This window comes from Gnatocerus cornutus, unplaced genomic scaffold, assembly GCF_029298725.1.
Source record: "Gnatocerus cornutus isolate USDA-ARS CGAHR unplaced genomic scaffold, icGnaCorn1.1 ctg00000145.1, whole genome shotgun sequence".
NCBI classification, from domain to species: Eukaryota; Metazoa; Arthropoda; class Insecta; order Coleoptera; family Tenebrionidae; genus Gnatocerus; species Gnatocerus cornutus.
The window spans coordinates 120150-143222 of record NW_028275485.1 but is presented as its reverse complement, the minus strand read 5'-3'; the positions used below and the strand labels follow the sequence as shown (position 1 = coordinate 143222).

General features: G+C 34.3%; 2 protein-coding genes across 3 annotated transcripts; both read right to left on the bottom strand.

The window, feature by feature from the left end:
- Positions 1-5612: 5612 nt before the first annotated feature.
- LOC148165908 (DNA-directed RNA polymerase I subunit RPA12-like) lies at positions 5613-7780 on the bottom strand. 2 transcript variants are annotated; one of them, XM_088049634.1, is made up of 3 exons: positions 6554-7047; positions 6263-6511; positions 6049-6211 (listed from the first exon to the last, which is right to left on the bottom strand). In XM_088049634.1, the coding sequence occupies exons 1-2, from the start codon at positions 6678-6680 to the stop codon at positions 6273-6275; spliced, it is 366 nt and encodes a 121-aa protein (XP_087905760.1). In that variant the 5' UTR covers positions 6681-7047; the 3' UTR covers positions 6049-6211; positions 6263-6272. The 2 variants fall into 2 exon arrangements, with proteins under 2 accessions (XP_087905758.1, XP_087905760.1); XM_088049632.1 differs by having other exon boundaries at positions 5613-6211; positions 6263-7780.
- An 8074-nt stretch (positions 7781-15854) lies between these two features.
- LOC148165907 (uncharacterized) lies at positions 15855-16994 on the bottom strand. The gene is made up of 4 exons (XM_088049625.1): positions 16597-16994; positions 16345-16543; positions 15996-16300; positions 15855-15944 (listed from the first exon to the last, which is right to left on the bottom strand). The coding sequence occupies exons 2-3, from the start codon at positions 16474-16476 to the stop codon at positions 16031-16033; spliced, it is 402 nt and encodes a 133-aa protein (XP_087905751.1). The 5' UTR covers positions 16477-16543; positions 16597-16994; the 3' UTR covers positions 15855-15944; positions 15996-16030.
- Positions 16995-23073: the final 6079 nt, after the last annotated feature.

Below are 23073 nucleotides of genomic sequence, written 5' to 3'. Positions count from 1 at the left end.
GTTAAGATAGAGACACAATACCATTTTTAAATAATTAATAGAATCGTAACCAAGTCGTGAATGTTAAATCAGACTTCAGATTCTTACTTCTGAGGACAAAATTAATAAAAAGAGGATTTTCTTGCTTTAATTTTCATCGAAAAACTGCAAACCAAATAAAAGTTTGAAAAATTAATAAAACATTAACGGAGCGTCGGATCGAAAAATCTTTGACGGATTCTTGTTCCTGAGGTCCAAATTGATGGAAAAAGTCGGTTTCAAAGAGATTTTATTTTTTGTCGAAATCGCCAAAAATCCATGATGTTTAGTCTTTGAACTTTTTTTGGCGAAAAACGCGAAAGTTCGCAGATCGACACGAAACTATGCACATGGCATAATTTGACATTTCCACATCCATTTTTGGTCTCCGTTCCTCGCTATCTGCAAGATTTTTTGAGAAAATGCAAATTAAAAATTTTAAAATTCAATTTCCCGCGTCAAGCAATCTGTCAACGAAGCATAGAAGCTAGGACATGCGTCAACAGTCTTTAGTCCATAAATAATATTAAATAAAATATTAACAAAGTCGTAAATCTTAAATCAAAGTTCAGATTCGTTTTTCTGAGGTTAAAATTAACAAGTTAAGTAGTTTATTGTATTTATTTACACCGAAAAGTGAGAGAAGTTTTTCCATAAAAGCCACCTAGCGGAATAACGCCAAAGTTGATAGTTCACGCCTCCTCTCACCAGAGGGCTAAACTTTTGTTTTTAAAACTTACAATTTTTGAATCAAAACCATTTGCAGGAATAAGGAAGAATGATAAAAAACAATACCCTCAAATTAAACTAAAGGAGTATTAATAAAATAAAAAAACACAAACTCGACACTCTCCCTCCTTCTTGCAAAAAGTGTGAAAAAGTTTCATTAGGAACATGTTTGTTGGCTTACCTAAAAAAGACGAGGGAAACAATCTGAAATGGACGAAACTATCCATTCTTAATTAATGGTAATTGATTATTGCTCTAATTCCAACTGATCCAAGAGCCAAGAGCCAAGGTTAGTCCTTCGCAAGTGGCGCTTCCTCAAAAATATCTCATTTAACGACTTCTTCAATTCTTGTAGATCATTGTTGTTTTTATATGCTGATGTAACCGCAGCCAGCTTGTCGGACATTTCAGTGCTCATTTCTTTTTCCGACTAAAACAAACCAAATAGTTTTAGGTGTTCATCTTCCTCTGATACTACAAAAGCCATGACATCATAAAGACACTAAATTTAAATCCCAAATTTGCAATCTGCGTAAAATTCTGCGTTCACTGATGTATAATAACTCAAGTTTAGTCTAAAAAATAAGCGAGATATCGATATGAGAAGTTTGGCCATAGTTTTAGTCATGAATTTTCGCGAAAATTTGCAAATTTCGACTATTGGAAAATCTAAAAACGATTTCTTATGTAAAAAATCGCGAGAAAAACGATGCCGCAAACCGCATTCCAATATCTGAAATAGTTTTCGAGATATCGAGCATGAATTGTTTGGAACCTTCAAAAATTTGGCCATCTGGCGACAACCCAAAAATTCAAACGGCCATAACTCAGTTATTTCTTGTCGGATCTGAATTTAAATTCCAGATTTGGATTCAGCGTGAGATTCTGCGTAAAATGAGTCAAAATTTATTGAGTTTACCTACGAAATAAAGAAAGCATTGACCAAAAACTGTTTGGAAGTGGTCATTTTGGGGTGATTTTCAATCAATGTTTTCAAAATGAAAATGACGTTTAATAGCATTGAATTATATATCAGTCGAAAGAGGAGCTCAAAATCTATCCACTGGCCCAATTTGAGATCGATCGAACAAACGGTTTACGAGTTATGGTCAAAAATAAAAAAATTGAAAAATTTTCATCGTTTGAGTCGCAATTTTTTTTCGCGAAAAATCGACTATCGAATTTTGGGCTTCTAAGCACTTTTTCTAACGTAAAATGAGCCGAGAAAAACGATGGCGCAAACCGCATCTCAATATCTCTAATAGTTTCCGAGATATTTAACTTTGAAAATTGGGAAAAATGAGAAAAAATGAAAATCAACTATCCGAAACTTTGATCGGCCATAACTCAGTTATTTGTTGTCGGATCTGAATTTAAATCCCAGATTTGGAATCTGCGTAAAATTCTGCGTTCACTGATGTATAATAACTCGAGTTTACTCTAAAAAATAAGCGAGATATCGATATGAGAAATTTGGCCATAGTTTTAGTCATGAATTTTTGCGAAAATTTGCAAATTTCGACTTTTGGAAAATATAAAAACGATTTCTTATGTAAAAAATCGCGAGAAAAACGATGCCGCAAACCGCATTCCAATATCTGAAATAGTTTTCGAGATATCGAGCATGAACTGTTTGGAACCTTCAAAAATTTGGCCATCTGGCGACAACCCAAAAATTCAAACGGCCATAACTCAGTTATTTGTTGTCGGATCTGAATTTAAATTCCAGATTTGGATTCAGCGTGAGATTCTGCGTAAAATGAGTCAAAATTTATTGAGTTTACCTACGAAATAAAGAAAGCATTGACCAAAAACTGTTTGGAAGTGGTCATTTTGGGGTGATTTTCAATCAATGTTTTCAAAATGAAAATGACGTTTAATAGCATTGAATTATATATCAGTCGAAAGAGGAGCTCGAAATCTATCTACTGGCTCAATTTGAGATCGATCAAACAAACGGTTTAGGAGTTATGGCCAAAAATAAAAAAATTGAAAAATTTTCATCGTTTGAGTCGCAATTTTTTTTCGCGAAAAATCGACTATCGAATTTTCGACTTTTAAGCACTTTTTCTGACGTAAAATGAGCCGAAAAAAACGATGGCGCAAACCGCAGCTCAATATCTCTAATAGTTTCCGAGATATTTAACTTTGAAAATTGGAAAAAATGAGAAAAAATGAAAATCAACTATCCGAAACTTTGATCGGCCATAACTCAGTTATTTGTTGTCGGATCTGAATTTAAATCCCAGATTTGGAATCTGCGTAAAATTCTGCGTTCACTGATGTATAATAACTCGAGTTTACTCTAAAAAATAAGCGAGATATCGATATGAGAAGTTTGGCCATAGTTTTAGTCATGAATTTTTGCGAAAATTTGCAAATTTCGACTTTTGGAAAATCTAAAAACGATTTCTTATGTAAAAAATCGCGAGAAAAACGATGCCGCAAACCGCATTCCAATATCTGAAATAGTTTTCGAGATATCGAGCATGAATTGTTTGGAACCTTCAAAAATTTGGCCATCTGGCGACAACCCAAAAATTCAAACGGCCATAACTCAGTTATTTGTTGTCGGATCTGAATTTAAATTCCAGATTTGGATTCAGCGTGAGATTCTGCGTAAAATGAGTCAAAATTTATTGAGTTTACCTACGAAATAAAGAAAGCATTGACCAAAAACTGTTTGGAAGTGGTCATTTTGGGGTGATTTTCAATCAATGTTTTCAAAATGAAAATGACGTTTAATAGCATTGAATTATATATCAGTCGAAAGAGGAGCTCAAAATCTATCTACTGGCCCAATTTGAGATCGATCAAACAAACGGTTTAGGAGTTATGCCCAAAAATAAAAAAAAATAAAAATTTTCATCGTTTGAGTCGCAATTTTTTTTCGCGAAAAATCGACTATCGAATTTTGGGCTTTTAAGCACTTTTTCTAACGTAAAATGAGCCGAGAAAAACGATGGCGCAAACCGCATCTCAATATCTCTAATAGTTTCCGAGATATTTAACTTTGAAAATTGGAAAAAATGAGAAAAAATGAAAATCAACTATCCGAAACTTTGATCGGCCATAACTCAGTTATTTGTTGTCGGATCTGAATTTAAATCCCAGATTTGGAATCTGCGTAAAATTCTGCGTTCACTGATGTATAATAACTCGAGTTTACTCTAAAAAATAAGCGAGATATCGATATGAGAAGTTTGGCCATAGTTTTAGTCATGAATTTTTGCGAAAATTTGCAAATTTCGACTTTTGGAAAATCTAAAAACGATTTCTTATGTAAAAAATCGCGAGAAAAACGATGCCGCAAACCGCATTCCAATATCTGAAATAGTTTTCGAGATATCGAGCATGAATTGTTTGGAACCTTCAAAAATTTGGCCATCTGGCGACAACCCAAAAATTCAAACGGCCATAACTCAGTTATTTGTTGTCGGATCTGAATTTAAATTCCAGATTTGGATTCAGCGTGAGATTCTGCGTAAAATGAGTCAAAATTTATTGAGTTTACCTACGAAATAAAGAAAGCATTGACCAAAAACTGTTTGGAAGTGGTCATTTTGGGGTGATTTTCAATCAATGTTTTCAAAATGAAAATGACGTTTAATAGCATTGAATTATATATCAGTCGAAAGAGGAGCTCAAAATCTATCTACTGGCCCAATTTGAGATCGATCAAACAAACGGTTTAGGAGTTATGCCCAAAAATAAAAAAAAATAAAAATTTTCATCGTTTGAGTCGCAATTTTTTTTCGCGAAAAATCGACTATCGAATTTTGGGCTTTTAAGCACTTTTTCTAACGTAAAATGAGCCGAGAAAAACGATGGCGCAAACCGCATCTCAATATCTCTAATAGTTTCCGAGATATTTAACTTTGAAAATTGGGAAAAATGAGAAAAAATGAAAATCAACTATCCGAAACTTTGATCGGCCATAACTCAGTTATTTGTTGTCGGATCTGAATTTAAATCCCAGATTTGGAATCTGCGTAAAATTCTGCGTTCACTGATGTATAATAACTCGAGTTTACTCTAAAAAATAAGCGAGATATCGATATGAGAAGTTTGGCCATAATTTTAGTCATGAATTTTTGCGAAAATTTGCAAATTTCGACTTTTGGAAAATCTAAAAACGATTTCTTATGTAAAAAATCGCGAGAAAAACGATGCCGCAAACCGCATTCCAATATCTGAAATAGTTTTCGAGATATCGAGCATGAATTGTTTGGAACCTTCAAAAATTTGGCCATCTGGCGACAACCCAAAAATTCAAACGGCCATAACTCAGTTATTTGTTGTCGGATCTGAATTTAAATTCCAAATTTGGATTCAGCGTGAGATTCTGCGTAAAATGAGTCAAAATTTATTGAGTTTACCTAAGAAATAAAGAAAGCATTGACCAAAAACTGTTTGGAAGTGGTCATTTTGGGGTGATTTTCAATCAATGTTTTCAAAATGAAAATGACGTTTAATAGCATTGAATTATATATCAGTCGAAAGAGGAGCTCAAAATCTATCCACTGGCCCAATTTGAGATCGATCGAACAAACGGTTTACGAGTTATGGTCAAAAATAAAAAAATTGAAAAATTTTCATCGTTTGAGTCGCAATTTTTTTTCGCGAAAAATCGACTATCGAATTTTGGGCTTTTAAGCACTTTTTCTAACGTAAAATGAGCCGAGAAAAACGATGGCGCAAACCGCATCTCAATATCTCTAATAGTTTCCGAGATATTTAACTTTGAAAATTGGGAAAAATGAGAAAAAATGAAAATCAACTATCCGAAACTTTGATCGGCCATAACTCAGTTATTTGTTGTCGGATCTGAATTTAAATCCCAGATTTGGAATCTGCGTAAAATTCTGCGTTCACTGATGTATAATAACTCGAGTTTACTCTAAAAAATAAGCGAGATATCGATATGAGAAATTTGGCCATAGTTTTAGTCATGAATTTTTGCGAAAATTTGCAAATTTCGACTTTTGGAAAATATAAAAACGATTTCTTATGTAAAAAATCGCGAGAAAAACGATGCCGCAAACCGCATTCCAATATCTGAAATAGTTTTCGAGATATCGAGCATGAACTGTTTGGAACCTTCAAAAATTTGGCCATCTGGCGACAACCCAAAAATTCAAACGGCCATAACTCAGTTATTTGTTGTCGGATCTGAATTTAAATTCCAGATTTGGATTCAGCGTGAGATTCTGCGTAAAATGAGTCAAAATTTATTGAGTTTACCTACGAAATAAAGAAAGCATTGACCAAAAACTGTTTGGAAGTGGTCATTTTGGGGTGATTTTCAATCAATGTTTTCAAAATGAAAATGACGTTTAATAGCATTGAATTATATATCAGTCGAAAGAGGAGCTCGAAATCTATCTACTATCTAGAGAATCTAGAGATTATCGTTCGATGCACTTATAACCGGATAATAGGTAAAAAACTCCTCGTGCGTTACCTGAAATAATAGATAAAGTAATAAATAAAGTAAATCAAGTATTATTGTGACCTTTTATTGATTACGAATTCTCGCTTTCTTTATATTTACACTTTGTGCATGTATAAAACACAGTTTGTCCTTCATCAGCGGATCGTAACTGCACAGTGGCATAAGACATTCTGTCGTTCCCACATTTAGTGCATTTTCTGTCTACCACCGGCCCTTCGTCCTCGTCGTCATCGTCTTTCTCATCTCTTGACTCAAATTTTTCCCTCGAATTAAAATGAACCGTATAGTTAACTTTGTAGCCCTTAAAAACTAAACAAATTTGAATTACATGTAAATAAAAGGTTCTCATACCTTCAGCTGGAAATTTTCGCGAACAACTGTAACAAACTACGCCTCCTTTTTCAAGCAAAGGGGGTAAAATGGAGCCACAATCTGGACAGAAGCCTCCAACTGTTTCAAAAATTTCGTCACTAGCCATTGTTGATGATTTTCGGGTATAAAAATGCTGAAAATTGAAATGTCAGAATATCAAGAGCACGTGTGGTTGTCAATTGTCAAAAATGTGTAGTGGTAAAAATATGGCGCAAAAATCCCTAGTGTCGTGGAGCGGTAAAACTGAATTATTACGATCAGTTTGAAAAGTGGAGTGGTGATAAAGAAAAATTCGAAATGAATTACAGAAATTTTATTTAAAAACTAAATGTATAATAAATTTTGAATAAGCTTATGTTACATACAAAGACCGTTATTTGTTTGTTCTTACATGTGTACTGTTCAATATCTATCTGTCTAACTACTGACATGAACAAAACGGAATATTAAAATCAATTTGATGGCTCAATTTGAGATCGATCAAACAAACGGTTTAGGAGTTATGGCCAAAAATAAAAAAATTGAAAAATTTTCATCGTTTGAGTCGCAATTTTTTTTCGCGAAAAATCGACTATCGAATTTTCGACTTTTAAGCACTTTTTCTGACGTAAAATGAGCCGAAAAAAACGATGGCGCAAACCGCAGCTCAATATCTCTAATAGTTTCCGAGATATTTAACTTTGAAAATTGGAAAAAATGAGAAAAAATGAAAATCAACTATCCGAAACTTTGATCGGCCATAACTCAGTTATTTGTTGTCGGATCTGAATTTAAATCCCAGATTTGGAATCTGCGTAAAATTCTGCGTTCACTGATGTATAACTCGAGTTTACTCTAAAAAATAAGCGAGATATCGATATGAGAAGTTTGGCCATAGTTTTAGTCATGAATTTTTGCGAAAATTTGCAAATTTCGACTTTTGGAAAATCTAAAAACGATTTCTTATGTAAAAAATCGCGAGAAAAACGATGCCGCAAACCGCATTCCAATATCTGAAATAGTTTTCGAGATATCGAGCATGAATTGTTTGGAACCTTCAAAAATTTGGCCATCTGGCGACAACCCAAAAATTCAAACGGCCATAACTCAGTTATTTGTTGTCGGATCTGAATTTAAATTCCAGATTTGGATTCAGCGTGAGATTCTGCGTAAAATGAGTCAAAATTTATTGAGTTTACCTACGAAATAAAGAAAGCATTGACCAAAAACTGTTTGGAAGTGGTCATTTTGGGGTGATTTTCAATCAATGTTTTCAAAATGAAAATGACGTTTAATAGCATTGAATTATATATCAGTCGAAAGAGGAGCTCAAAATCTATCTACTGGCCCAATTTGAGATCGATCAAACAAACGGTTTAGGAGTTATGCCCAAAAATAAAAAAAAATAAAAATTTTCATCGTTTGAGTCGCAATTTTTTTTCGCGAAAAATCGACTATCGAATTTTGGGCTTTTAAGCACTTTTTCTAACGTAAAATGAGCCGAGAAAAACGATGGCGCAAACCGCATCTCAATATCTCTAATAGTTTCCGAGATATTTAACTTTGAAAATTGGGAAAAATGAGAAAAAATGAAAATCAACTATCCGAAATTTTGATCGGCCATAACTCAGTTATTTGTTGTCGGATCTGAATTTAAATCCCAGATTTGGAATCTGCGTAAAATTCTGCGTTCACTGATGTATAATAACTCGAGTTTACTCTAAAAAATAAGCGAGATATCGATATGAGAAGTTTGGCCATAATTTTAGTCATGAATTTTTGCGAAAATTTGCAAATTTCGACTTTTGGAAAATCTAAAAACGATTTCTTATGTAAAAAATCGCGAGAAAAACGATGCCGCAAACCGCATTCGAATATCTCAACTAGTTTTCGAGATATCGAGCATGAATTGTTTGGAACCTTCAAAAATTTGGCCATCTGGCGACAACCCAAAAATTCAAACGGCCATAACTCAGTTATTTGTTGTCGGATCTGAATTTAAATTCCAGATTCGGATTCAGCGTGAGATTCTGCGTAAAATGAGTCAAAATTTATTGAGTTTACCTACGAAATAAAGAAAGCATTGACCAAAAACTGTTTGGAAGTGGTCATTTTGGGGTGATTTTCAATCAATGTTTTCAAAATGAAAATGACGTTTAATAGCATTGAATTATATATCAGTCGAAAGAGGAGCTCAAAATCTATCTACTGGCCCAATTTGAGATCGATCAAACAAACGGTTTAGGAGTTATGCCCAAAAATAAAAAAAAATAAAAATTTTCATCGTTTGAGTCGCAATTTTTTTTCGCGAAAAATCGACTATCGAATTTTGGGCTTTTAAGCACTTTTTCTAACGTAAAATGAGCCGAGAAAAACGATGGCGCAAACCGCATCTCAATATCTCTAATAGTTTCCGAGATATTTAACTTTGAAAATTGGGAAAAATGAGAAAAAATGAAAATCAACTATCCGAAACTTTGATCGGCCATAACTCAGTTATTTGTTGTCGGATCTGAATTTAAATCCCAGATTTGGAATCTGCGTAAAATTCTGCGTTCACTGATGTATAATAACTCGAGTTTACTCTAAAAAATAAGCGAGATATCGATATGAGAAATTTGGCCATAGTTTTAGTCATGAATTTTTGCGAAAATTTGCAAATTTCGACTTTTGGAAAATATAAAAACGATTTCTTATGTAAAAAATCGCGAGAAAAACGATGCCGCAAACCGCATTCCAATATCTGAAATAGTTTTCGAGATATCGAGCATGAACTGTTTGGAACCTTCAAAAATTTGGCCATCTGGCGACAACCCAAAAATTCAAACGGCCATAACTCAGTTATTTGTTGTCGGATCTGAATTTAAATTCCAGATTTGGATTCAGCGTGAGATTCTGCGTAAAATGAGTCAAAATTTATTGAGTTTACCTACGAAATAAAGAAAGCATTGACCAAAAACTGTTTGGAAGTGGTCATTTTGGGGTGATTTTCAATCAATGTTTTCAAAATGAAAATGACGTTTAATAGCATTGAATTATATATCAGTCGAAAGAGGAGCTCGAAATCTATCTACTGGCTCAATTTGAGATCGATCAAACAAACGGTTTAGGAGTTATGGCCAAAAATAAAAAAATTGAAAAATTTTCATCGTTTGAGTCGCAATTTTTTTTCGCGAAAAATCGACTATCGAATTTTCGACTTTTAAGCACTTTTTCTGACGTAAAATGAGCCGAAAAAAACGATGGCGCAAACCGCAGCTCAATATCTCTAATAGTTTCCGAGATATTTAACTTTGAAAATTGGAAAAAATGAGAAAAAATGAAAATCAACTATCCGAAACTTTGATCGGCCATAACTCAGTTATTTGTTGTCGGATCTGAATTTAAATCCCAGATTTGGAATCTGCGTAAAATTCTGCGTTCACTGATGTATAACTCGAGTTTACTCTAAAAAATAAGCGAGATATCGATATGAGAAGTTTGGCCATAGTTTTAGTCATGAATTTTTGCGAAAATTTGCAAATTTCGACTTTTGGAAAATCTAAAAACGATTTCTTATGTAAAAAATCGCGAGAAAAACGATGCCGCAAACCGCATTCCAATATCTGAAATAGTTTTCGAGATATCGAGCATGAATTGTTTGGAACCTTCAAAAATTTGGCCATCTGGCGACAACCCAAAAATTCAAACGGCCATAACTCAGTTATTTGTTGTCGGATCTGAATTTAAATTCCAGATTTGGATTCAGCGTGAGATTCTGCGTAAAATGAGTCAAAATTTATTGAGTTTACCTACGAAATAAAGAAAGCATTGACCAAAAACTGTTTGGAAGTGGTCATTTTGGGGTGATTTTCAATCAATGTTTTCAAAATGAAAATGACGTTTAATAGCATTGAATTATATATCAGTCGAAAGAGGAGCTCAAAATCTATCTACTGGCCCAATTTGAGATCGATCAAACAAACGGTTTAGGAGTTATGCCCAAAAATAAAAAAAAATAAAAATTTTCATCGTTTGAGTCGCAATTTTTTTTCGCGAAAAATCGACTATCGAATTTTGGGCTTTTAAGCACTTTTTCTAACGTAAAATGAGCCGAGAAAAGCGATGGCGCAAACCGCATCTCAATATCTCTAATAGTTTCCGAGATATTTAACTTTGAAAATTGGGAAAAATGAGAAAAAATGAAAATCAACTATCCGAAATTTTGATCGGCCATAACTCAGTTATTTGTTGTCGGATCTGAATTTAAATCCCAGATTTGGAATCTGCGTAAAATTCTGCGTTCACTGATGTATAATAACTCGAGTTTACTCTAAAAAATAAGCGAGATATCGATATGAGAAGTTTGGCCATAATTTTAGTCATGAATTTTTGCGAAAATTTGCAAATTTCGACTTTTGGAAAATCTAAAAACGATTTCTTATGTAAAAAATCGCGAGAAAAACGATGCCGCAAACCGCATTCGAATATCTCAACTAGTTTTCGAGATATCGAGCATGAATTGTTTGGAACCTTCAAAAATTTGGCCATCTGGCGACAACCCAAAAATTCAAACGGCCATAACTCAGTTATTTGTTGTCGGATCTGAATTTAAATTCCAGATTCGGATTCAGCGTGAGATTCTGCGTAAAATGAGTCAAAATTTATTGAGTTTACCTACGAAATAAAGAAAGCATTGACCAAAAACTGTTTGGAAGTGGTCATTTTGGGGTGATTTTCAATCAATGTTTTCAAAATGAAAATGACGTTTAATAGCATTGAATTATATATCAGTCGAAAGAGGAGCTCAAAATCTATCTACTGGCCCAATTTGAGATCGATCAAACAAACGGTTTAGGAGTTATGCCCAAAAATAAAAAAAAATAAAAATTTTCATCGTTTGAGTCGCAATTTTTTTTCGCGAAAAATCGACTATCGAATTTTGGGCTTTTAAGCACTTTTTCTAACGTAAAATGAGCCGAGAAAAACGATGGCGCAAACCGCATCTCAATATCTCTAATAGTTTCCGAGATATTTAACTTTGAAAATTGGGAAAAATGAGAAAAAATGAAAATCAACTATCCGAAACTTTGATCGGCCATAACTCAGTTATTTGTTGTCGGATCTGAATTTAAATCCCAGATTTGGAATCTGCGTAAAATTCTGCGTTCACTGATGTATAATAACTCGAGTTTACTCTAAAAAATAAGCGAGATATCGATATGAGAAATTTGGCCATAGTTTTAGTCATGAATTTTTGCGAAAATTTGCAAATTTCGACTTTTGGAAAATATAAAAACGATTTCTTATGTAAAAAATCGCGAGAAAAACGATGCCGCAAACCGCATTCCAATATCTGAAATAGTTTTCGAGATATCGAGCATGAACTGTTTGGAACCTTCAAAAATTTGGCCATCTGGCGACAACCCAAAAATTCAAACGGCCATAACTCAGTTATTTGTTGTCGGATCTGAATTTAAATTCCAGATTTGGATTCAGCGTGAGATTCTGCGTAAAATGAGTCAAAATTTATTGAGTTTACCTACGAAATAAAGAAAGCATTGACCAAAAACTGTTTGGAAGTGGTCATTTTGGGGTGATTTTCAATCAATGTTTTCAAAATGAAAATGACGTTTAATAGCATTGAATTATATATCAGTCGAAAGAGGAGCTCGAAATCTATCTACTGGCTCAATTTGAGATCGATCAAACAAACGGTTTAGGAGTTATGGCCAAAAATAAAAAAATTGAAAAATTTTCATCGTTTGAGTCGCAATTTTTTTTCGCGAAAAATCGACTATCGAATTTTCGACTTTTAAGCACTTTTTCTGACGTAAAATGAGCCGAAAAAAACGATGGCGCAAACCGCAGCTCAATATCTCTAATAGTTTCCGAGATATTTAACTTTGAAAATTGGAAAAAATGAGAAAAAATGAAAATCAACTATCCGAAACTTTGATCGGCCATAACTCAGTTATTTGTTGTCGGATCTGAATTTAAATCCCAGATTTGGAATCTGCGTAAAATTCTGCGTTCACTGATGTATAATAACTCGAGTTTACTCTAAAAAATAAGCGAGATATCGATATGAGAAGTTTGGCCATAGTTTTAGTCATGAATTTTTGCGAAAATTTGCAACTTTCGACTATTGGAAAATCTAAAGACTATTTCTTATGTAAAAAATCGCGAGAAAAACGATGCCGCAAACCGCATTCGAATATCTCAACTAGTTTTCGAGATATCGAGCATGAATTGTTTGGAACCTTCAAAAATTTGGCCATCTGGCGACAACCCAAAAATTCAAACGGCCATAACTCAGTTATTTGTTGTCGGATCTGAATTTAAATTCCAAATTTGGATTCAGCGTGAGATTCTGCGTAAAATGAGTCAAAATTTATTGAGTTTACCTAAGAAATAAAGAAAGCATTGACCAAAAACTGTTTGGAAGTGGTCATTTTGGGGTGATTTTCAATCAATGTTTTCAAAATGAAAATGACGTTTAATAGCATTGAATTATATATCAGTCGAAAGAGGAGCTCAAAATCTATCCACTGGCCAAATTTGAGATCGATCGAACAAACGGTTTACGAGTTATGGTCAAAAATAAAAAAATTGAAAAATTTTCATCGTTTGAGTCGCAATTTTTTTTCGCGAAAAATCGACTATCGAATTTTGGGCTTTTAAGCACTTTTTCTAACGTAAAATGAGCTGAGAAAAACGATAGCGCAAACCGCATCTCAATATCTCTAATAGTTTCCGAGATATTTAACTTTAAAATTCATGAACATAACCTGTTTGTGTGCTGTCAAAATAATCAAGTTCGGACATACGTTAAGATACCTGTCCTATGTTTAGACACTATAATTTTAAATAATTAATAGAATCGTAATCAAGTCGTGAATGTTAAATCAGACTTCAGATTCTTACTCCTGAGGACCAAATTAATAAAAAGAGTATTTTCTTGCTTTAATTTTCATCGAAAAAATGCAAGTCAAATAAAAGTTTCAAAAATTAATAAAAAATTAACGGAGCGTCGGATCGAAAAATCTTTGACGGATTCTTGTTCCTGAGGTCTAAATTGATGGAAAAAGTCGGTTTCAAAGAGATTTTATTTTTTGTCAAAATCGCCAAAATCCATGGGTTAACCCCTTTGAACTTTTTTTGGCGAAAAACACGAAAGTTTTCAGATCGACACGAAACTTTGCACATGGCATAATTCGACATTTCTACATCCATTTCTGGCCTCCGTTCCTCGCTATCTGTGAGATTTTTTGAGAAAATGCAAATTAAAAATTTCAAAATTTAATTTCCCGCGTCAAGCAATCTGTCAACGAAGCATAGAAGCTAGGACATGCGTCAACAGTCTTTGGTCCATAAATAATATTAAATAAAATATTAACAAAGTCGTAAATCTTAAATCAAAGTTTTGATTCGTTTTTCTGAGGTTAAAATTAACAAGTTAAGTAGTTTATTGTATTTATTTACACTGAAAAATGAATGCATAATGTGTGTATAATTGGTTGCCTACCTACATTGCAAATTTTAAGTAAACTTATAATTACGTTTTGAATCCGACTTTAGAGTACAGAATCTTGTTCCTGAAGTCTAAATTAATGAAAAAAAAATGTTTCAAGAGGGTTTCGATTAAATTTCAAATATCAGTCGCGAAGAAACCTGTTTAGTTTTCAACCAATCACACACAGCCCAAATAAGAACCGGCAAATTTAAAGAAATTTATTAATAACACAAACATTAACATGAATAAATTAATGAGTACAAAGTTTCTACTTAAAAACTACAACAGGACTTAGAAAGACGTTGAAAACCGCCTCGACTACACTCCTTACATTAAATCTCGCTTCTTTCGGTCTTTTGACCGTCGTTAAATTGTTGTTACTACAAGCGAGACAGCCGATTTCGTCTAACCCGACTTGTACCTTGAACCCCCCACCTCGTTGTTGAAAAGTGTCCCCCCTTAAAATCCCCGCTTGCACTTTCGTGGTGATTTCGAACGTGTACAAGTTGTACCTCTTGTCGATTTGATCGCGCTGTAAAACGAGCTGCACTCTTCGCGGACTGCTTGCGTGATCGAAGATGGTGCGAAAACTGTTCGAAACCGAGCGGATTTTAACATCGTTTTTCAGTTTTCTGGGTTGATTTCAGGAGGATTAGAACCGAGAAGACGACTTGGATGAAAGCCGTGAATTTCTTGTACCGTGTTTGGGCGGTGAGGACCACGAAGAGGCAGAGAGACTGAAGATGAGGCCGGTGAAAACGAAGAAGGGCTAAGCTTCCGCGGAGTCAACGTCACGTGCATCGGAAGTCGTGGAACTCTCGCTTCACCTGCAACATTTGGAACGTGACAACTTGTCACTAGCATCAGCACCACCAGCAGCTGCGTTTCTGACTTCGCCAAAAAGAAAAAGGCTAGGAACCATACCAACTTCAAGTACAAGATCTTAAGGGCTAGATGTGGGTGGAGAATCGACCTCTGGACGGACCAAAGGGATGTGATCCAAAGCCTTCAGATCAGGATGGGATTAACAATGGGTAAATGTCCGTGGGAATAATCCACCGTGGCCGATGGGTAAAATGATGTATAATAACGCAAGTTTACACCAAAAAACAAGCGAGATATCGATATGAGAAGTTTGGCATTGTTTTTTTAATCATGAATTTTCGCGAAAATTTGTTTCATAAAAATATTATAATCTTCTATAACTAGACATTTAACAATCGTAGATAATATATATTAAAGAGCCACTTTGGGGTGATAAAAAATGACATAATAATTAAGTAGAAGCGAAAATTGCAAACGATTTGAGCACTTGTTTAGAAATGATAAGACAACAACGCTCGAATTCTGTTTTCGTGTTTGACGATCATCGCCTTCAACTTTCTTATTTCGTCGGCGAATTCTGGCAACGTTTTCTCCTAAATCAACAAAATTAGTTTAAGAAAAACCACAAATCTAAACTTGTGTTTGGTTTTGAGTCTTCCCCGATTTCGAAGAGCTTCGACACAGAAATGATCGCTTTCGATTCCATCCTTGAGCGAAATCAACAGACTCTTCAGTCGACAGCGCGCGCGCGCGCGCGCCGCACTGTCACCCAAAGTATCTGGATAGTCCGGTCAGTCCGGAGTTGTTTAGCCTCTAAAACCTCGAGATTTCGCATCCTCTCTTCGGCATCAGTCCTATGCCTGAGTTGAGTGTTGATGTAATATCACGCCTTCCACCATCTTCCTTCCTGCAAGAAGTGTAAAAAAGTTTCATCAAGAACATGTTTGTTTATCTCACCTGAAAAACTCTTCTTACTCTGTGCAGTCAATTGCTGTTTCTTCACGGCAAAGCTTTTAATTGCGCCTGCTTCTTGACCAACAGGAAAGACAACAAAGTTGTGTTAAGCTGCAACTAAGAGATTAAGGTGAGACCATGAATGGAGAGAAAAGAAAACAAACAAACCTTCCATCCTTCCTGAACAAACAGATCTCGCGTTTTCAAGAAACCAATAAATGATGTTTCCTTGACTTCACAAAATAGCTCACAAGACACCAGATGACCTTCAGAGCCTTTGTAGTACATATTTTCTTTCTTGACAACTGCATCTCGATGATGCTCTGTTTCCGTTGGTTGAGTTCCTTTGGCTCTTCTCTAGAGGAGAATACTCGTTTTCTGCTCGTAGACTCAACATTGCAAACTTCGTGCTCCCGCAATGCAATCAGCAACACTTGAAACATCTCCCAGTCACTGAACGACATCTTCAACCACTGGAAAAAGAACATTTGACTTTGAATTTAACCTTTTTCATCACCTTTTTCGTGATGTTATGCTCCTTGATCAATTCACTGTTCTCTGGGAGCACTGAATGGGTGGTTTCTTCAATTCTGTGCAATAACATGCAGAGTCCTTTAGCGTTGAGCGACGACAACCGCCTTTTCGACATCTTAGGCTATGGGTATCATCCATCGATTCAGTCTCTTAATAATAAACTCTGGTAATGAAGTTGGAACCTGAAATACCACGAAACATTTCAAGGCTGGAATTCAAACAGTTTTCAGCTTACCTGCGTTTAAAAATTTCAATAAGACCCATCAATTTGTTGCAAATCAACTCCAACTAAAAATAGCTTCAAATGAACTTCTTAACTTGTGTAATTTCTTTGCTACCATGCCCAGAAGAACGAGAAAGTAAACAGTAAAGAATTTTGGTAGTCTCTTGTGCAAGCAGGATCGTTGTTAATCATTTGTTGTACTCTGAAAATAAGTTTAGTAAATCATGAACATAACCTCAATGTGTGCTGTCAAAATATTCAAGTTAAGACATACGTTAAGATAGAGACACAATACCATTTTTAAATAATTAATAGAATCGTAACCAAGTCGTGAATGTTAAATCAGACTTCAGATTCTTACTCCTGAGGACAAAATTAATAAAAAGAGGATTTTCTTGCTTTAATTTTCATCGAAAAACTGCAAACCAAATAAAAGTTTGAAAAATTAATAAAACATTAACGGAGCGTCGGATCGAAAAATCTTTGACGGATTCTTGTTCCTGAGGTCCAAATTGATGGAAAAAGTCGGTTTCAAAGAGATTTTATTTTTTGTCGAAATCGCCAAAAATCCATGATGTTTAGTCTTTGAACTTTTTTTGGCGAAAAACGCGAAAGTTCGCAGATCGACACGAAACTATGCACATGGCATAATTTGACATTTCCACATCCATTTTTGGTCTCCGTTCCTCGCTATCTGCAAGATTTTTTGAGAAAATGCAAATTAAAAATTTTAAAATTCAATTTCCCGCGTCAAGCAATCTGTCAACGAAGCATAGAAGCTAGGACATGCGTCAACAGTCTTTAGTCCATAAATAATATTAAATAAAATATTAACAAAGTCGTAAATCTTAAATCAAAGTTCAGATTCGTTTTTCTGAGGTTAAAATTAACAAGTTAAGTAGTTTATTGTATTTATTTACACCGAAAAGTGAGAGAAGTTTTTCCATAAAAGCCACCTAGCGGAATAACGCCGAAGTTGATAGTTCACGCCTCCTCTCACCAGAGGGCTAAACTTTTGTTTTTAAAACTTACAATTTTTGAATCAAAACCATTTGCAGGAATAAGGAAGAATGATAAAAAACAATACCCTCAAATTAAACTAAAGGAGTATTAATAAAATAAAAAAACACAAACTCGACACTCTCCCTCCTTCTTGCAAAAAGTGTGAAAAAGTTTCATTAGGAACATGTTTGTTGGCTTACCTAAAAAAGACGAGGGAAACAATCTGAAATGGACGAAACTATCCATTCTTAATTAATGGTAATTGATTATTGCTCTAATTCCAACTGATCCAAGAGCCAAGAGCCAAGGTTAGTCCTTCGCAAGTGGCGCTTCCTCAAAAATATCTCATTTAACGACTTCTTCAATTCTTGTAGATCATTGTTGTTTTTATATGCTGATGTAACCGCAGCCAGCTTGTCGGACATTTCAGTGCTCATTTCTTTTTCCGACTAAAACAAACCAAATAGTTTTAGGTGTTCATCTTCCTCTGATACTACAAAAGCCATGACATCATAAAGACACTAAATTTAAATCCCAAATTTGCAATCTGCGTAAAATTCTGCGTTCACTGATGTATAATAACTCAAGTTTAGTCTAAAAAATAAGCGAGATATCGATATGAGAAGTTTGGCCATAGTTTTAGTCATGAATTTTCGCGAAAATTTGCAAATTTCGACTATTGGAAAATCTAAAAACGATTTCTTATGTAAAAAATCGCGAGAAAAACGATGCCGCAAACCGCATTCCAATATCTGAAATAGTTTTCGAGATATCGAGCATGAATTGTTTGGAACCTTCAAAAATTTGGCCATCTGGCGACAACCCAAAAATTCAAACGGCCATAACTCAGTTATTTCTTGTCGGATCTGAATTTAAATTCCAGATTTGGATTCAGCGTGAGATTCTGCGTAAAATGAGTCAAAATTTATTGAGTTTACCTACGAAATAAAGAAAGCATTGACCAAAAACTGTTTGGAAGTGGTCATTTTGGGGTGATTTTCAATCAATGTTTTCAAAATGAAAATGACGTTTAATAGCATTGAATTATATATCAGTCGAAAGAGGAGCTCAAAATCTATCTACTGGCCCAATTTGAGATCGATCAAACAAACGGTTTAGGAGTTATGGCCAAAAATAAAAAAAAATAAAAATTTTCATCGTTTGAGTCGCAATTTTTTTTCGCGAAAAATCGACTATCGAATTTTGGGCTTTTAAGCACTTTTTCTAACGTAAAATGAGCCGAGAAAAACGATGGCGCAAACCGCATCTCAATATCTCTAATAGTTTCCGAGATATTTAACTTTGAAAATTGGGAAAAATGAGAAAAAATGAAAATCAACTATCCGAAACTTTGATCGGCCATAACTCGGTTATTTGTTGTCGGATCTGAATTTAAATCCCAAATTTGGAATCTGCGTAAAATTCTGCGTTCACTGATGTATAATAACTCGAGTTTACTCAAAAAAATAAGCGAGATATCGATATGAGAAGTTTGGCCATAGTTTTAGTCATGAATTTTTGCGAAAATTTGCAAATTTCGACTTTTGGAAAATCTAAAAACGATTTCTTATGTAAAAAATCGCGAGAAAAACGATGCCGCAAACCGCATTCCAATATCTGAAATAGTTTTCGAGATATCGAGCATGAATTGTTTGGAACCTTCAAAAATTTGGCCATCTGGCGACAACCCAAAAATTCAAACGGCCATAACTCAGTTATTTGTTGTCGGATCTGAATTTAAATTCCAGATTTGGATTCAGCGTGAGATTCTGCGTAAAATGAGTCAAAATTTATTGAGTTTACCTACGAAATAAAGAAAGCATTGACCAAAAACTGTTTGGAAGTGGTCATTTTGGGGTGATTTTCAATCAATGTTTTCAAAATGAAAATGACGTTTAATAGCATTGAATTATATATCAGTCGAAAGAGGAGCTCAAAATCTATCTACTGGCCCAATTTGAGATCGATCAAACAAACGGTTTAGGAGTTATGCCCAAAAATAAAAAAAAATAAAAATTTTCATCGTTTGAGTCGCAATTTTTTTTCGCGAAAAATCGACTATCGAATTTTGGGCTTTTAAGCACTTTTTCTAACGTAAAATGAGCCGAGAAAAACGATGGCGCAAACCGCATCTCAATATCTCTAATAGTTTCCGAGATATTTAACTTTGAAAATTGGGAAAAATGAGAAAAAATGAAAATCAACTATCCGAAACTTTGATCGGCCATAACTCAGTTATTTGTTGTCGGATCTGAATTTAAATCCCAGATTTGGAATCTGCGTAAAATTCTGCGTTCACTGATGTATAATAACTCGAGTTTACTCTAAAAAATAAGCGAGATATCGATATGAGAAATTTGGCCATAGTTTTAGTCATGAATTTTTGCGAAAATTTGCAAATTTCGACTTTTGGAAAATATAAAAACGATTTCTTATGTAAAAAATCGCGAGAAAAACGATGCCGCAAACCGCATTCCAATATCTGAAATAGTTTTCGAGATATCGAGCATGAACTGTTTGGAACCTTCAAAAATTTGGCCATCTGGCGACAACCCAAAAATTCAAACGGCCATAACTCAGTTATTTGTTGTCGGATCTGAATTTAAATTCCAGATTTGGATTCAGCGTGAGATTCTGCGTAAAATGAGTCAAAATTTATTGAGTTTACCTACGAAATAAAGAAAGCATTGACCAAAAACTGTTTGGAAGTGGTCATTTTGGGGTGATTTTCAATCAATGTTTTCAAAATGAAAATGACGTTTAATAGCATTGAATTATATATCAGTCGAAAGAGGAGCTCAAAATCTATCTACTGGCCCAATTTGAGATCGATCAAACAAACGGTTTAGGAGTTATGCCCAAAAATAAAAAAAAATAAAAATTTTCATCGTTTGAGTCGCAATTTTTTTTCGCGAAAAATCGACTATCGAATTTTGGGCTTTTAAGCACTTTTTCTAACGTAAAATGAGCCGAGAAAAACGATGGCGCAAACCGCATCTCAATATCTCTAATAGTTTCCGAGATATTTAACTTTGAAAATTGGGAAAAATGAGAAAAAATGAAAATCAACTATCCGAAACTTTGATCGGCCATAACTCAGTTATTTGTTGTCGGATCTGAATTTAAATCCCAGATTTGGAATCTGCGTAAAATTCTGCGTTCACTGATGTATAATAACTCGAGTTTACTCTAAAAAATAAGCGAGATATCGATATGAGAAATTTGGCCATAGTTTTAGTCATGAATTTTTGCGAAAATTTGCAAATTTCGACTTTTGGAAAATATAAAAACGATTTCTTATGTAAAAAATCGCGAGAAAAACGATGCCGCAAACCGCATTCCAATATCTGAAATAGTTTTCGAGATATCGAGCATGAACTGTTTGGAACCTTCAAAAATTTGGCCATCTGGCGACAACCCAAAAATTCAAACGGCCATAACTCAGTTATTTGTTGTCGGATCTGAATTTAAATTCCAGATTTGGATTCAGCGTGAGATTCTGCGTAAAATGAGTCAAAATTTATTGAGTTTACCTACGAAATAAAGAAAGCATTGACCAAAAACTGTTTGGAAGTGGTCATTTTGGGGTGATTTTCAATCAATGTTTTCAAAATGAAAATGACGTTTAATAGCATTGAATTATATATCAGTCGAAAGAGGAGCTCGAAATCTATCTACTGGCTCAATTTGAGATCGATCAAACAAACGGTTTAGGAGTTATGGCCAAAAATAAAAAAATTGAAAAATTTTCATCGTTTGAGTCGCAATTTTTTTTCGCGAAAAATCGACTATCGAATTTTCGACTTTTAAGCACTTTTTCTGACGTAAAATGAGCCGAAAAAAACGATGGCGCAAACCGCAGCTCAATATCTCTAATAGTTTCCGAGATATTTAACTTTGAAAATTGGAAAAAATGAGAAAAAATGAAAATCAACTATCCGAAACTTTGATCGGCCATAACTCAGTTATTTGTTGTCGGATCTGAATTTAAATCCCAGATTTGGAATCTGCGTAAAATTCTGCGTTCACTGATGTATAATAACTCGAGTTTACTCTAAAAAATAAGCGAGATATCGATATGAGAAGTTTGGCCATAGTTTTAGTCATGAATTTTTGCGAAAATTTGCAACTTTCGACTATTGGAAAATCTAAAGACTATTTCTTATGTAAAAAATCGCGAGAAAAACGATGCCGCAAACCGCATTCGAATATCTCAACTAGTTTTCGAGATATCGAGCATGAATTGTTTGGAACCTTCAAAAATTTGGCCATCTGGCGACAACCCAAAAATTCAAACGGCCATAACTCAGTTATTTGTTGTCGGATCTGAATTTAAATTCCAAATTTGGATTCAGCGTGAGATTCTGCGTAAAATGAGTCAAAATTTATTGAGTTTACCTAAGAAATAAAGAAAGCATTGACCAAAAACTGTTTGGAAGTGGTCATTTTGGGGTGATTTTCAATCAATGTTTTCAAAATGAAAATGACGTTTAATAGCATTGAATTATATATCAGTCGAAAGAGGAGCTCAAAATCTATCCACTGGCCAAATTTGAGATCGATCGAACAAACGGTTTACGAGTTATGGTCAAAAATAAAAAAATTGAAAAATTTTCATCGTTTGAGTCGCAATTTTTTTTCGCGAAAAATCGACTATCGAATTTTGGGCTTTTAAGCACTTTTTCTAACGTAAAATGAGCTGAGAAAAACGATAGCGCAAACCGCATCTCAATATCTCTAATAGTTTCCGAGATATTTAACTTTAAAATTCATGAACATAACCTGTTTGTGTGCTGTCAAAATAATCAAGTTCGGACATACGTTAAGATACCTGTCCTATGTTTAGACACTATAATTTTAAATAATTAATAGAATCGTAATCAAGTCGTGAATGTTAAATCAGACTTCAGATTCTTACTCCTGAGGACCAAATTAATAAAAAGAGTATTTTCTTGCTTTAATTTTCATCGAAAAAATGCAAGTCAAATAAAAGTTTCAAAAATTAATAAAAAATTAACGGAGCGTCGGATCGAAAAATCTTTGACGGATTCTTGTTCCTGAGGTCTAAATTGATGGAAAAAGTCGGTTTCAAAGAGATTTTATTTTTTGTCAAAATCGCCAAAATCCATGGGTTAACCCCTTTGAACTTTTTTTGGCGAAAAACACGAAAGTTTTCAGATCGACACGAAACTTTGCACATGGCATAATTCGACATTTCTACATCCATTTCTGGCCTCCGTTCCTCGCTATCTGTGAGATTTTTTGAGAAAATGCAAATTAAAAATTTCAAAATTTAATTTCCCGCGTCAAGCAATCTGTCAACGAAGCATAGAAGCTAGGACATGCGTCAACAGTCTTTGGTCCATAAATAATATTAAATAAAATATTAACAAAGTCGTAAATCTTAAATCAAAGTTTTGATTCGTTTTTCTGAGGTTAAAATTAACAAGTTAAGTAGTTTATTGTATTTATTTACACTGAAAAATG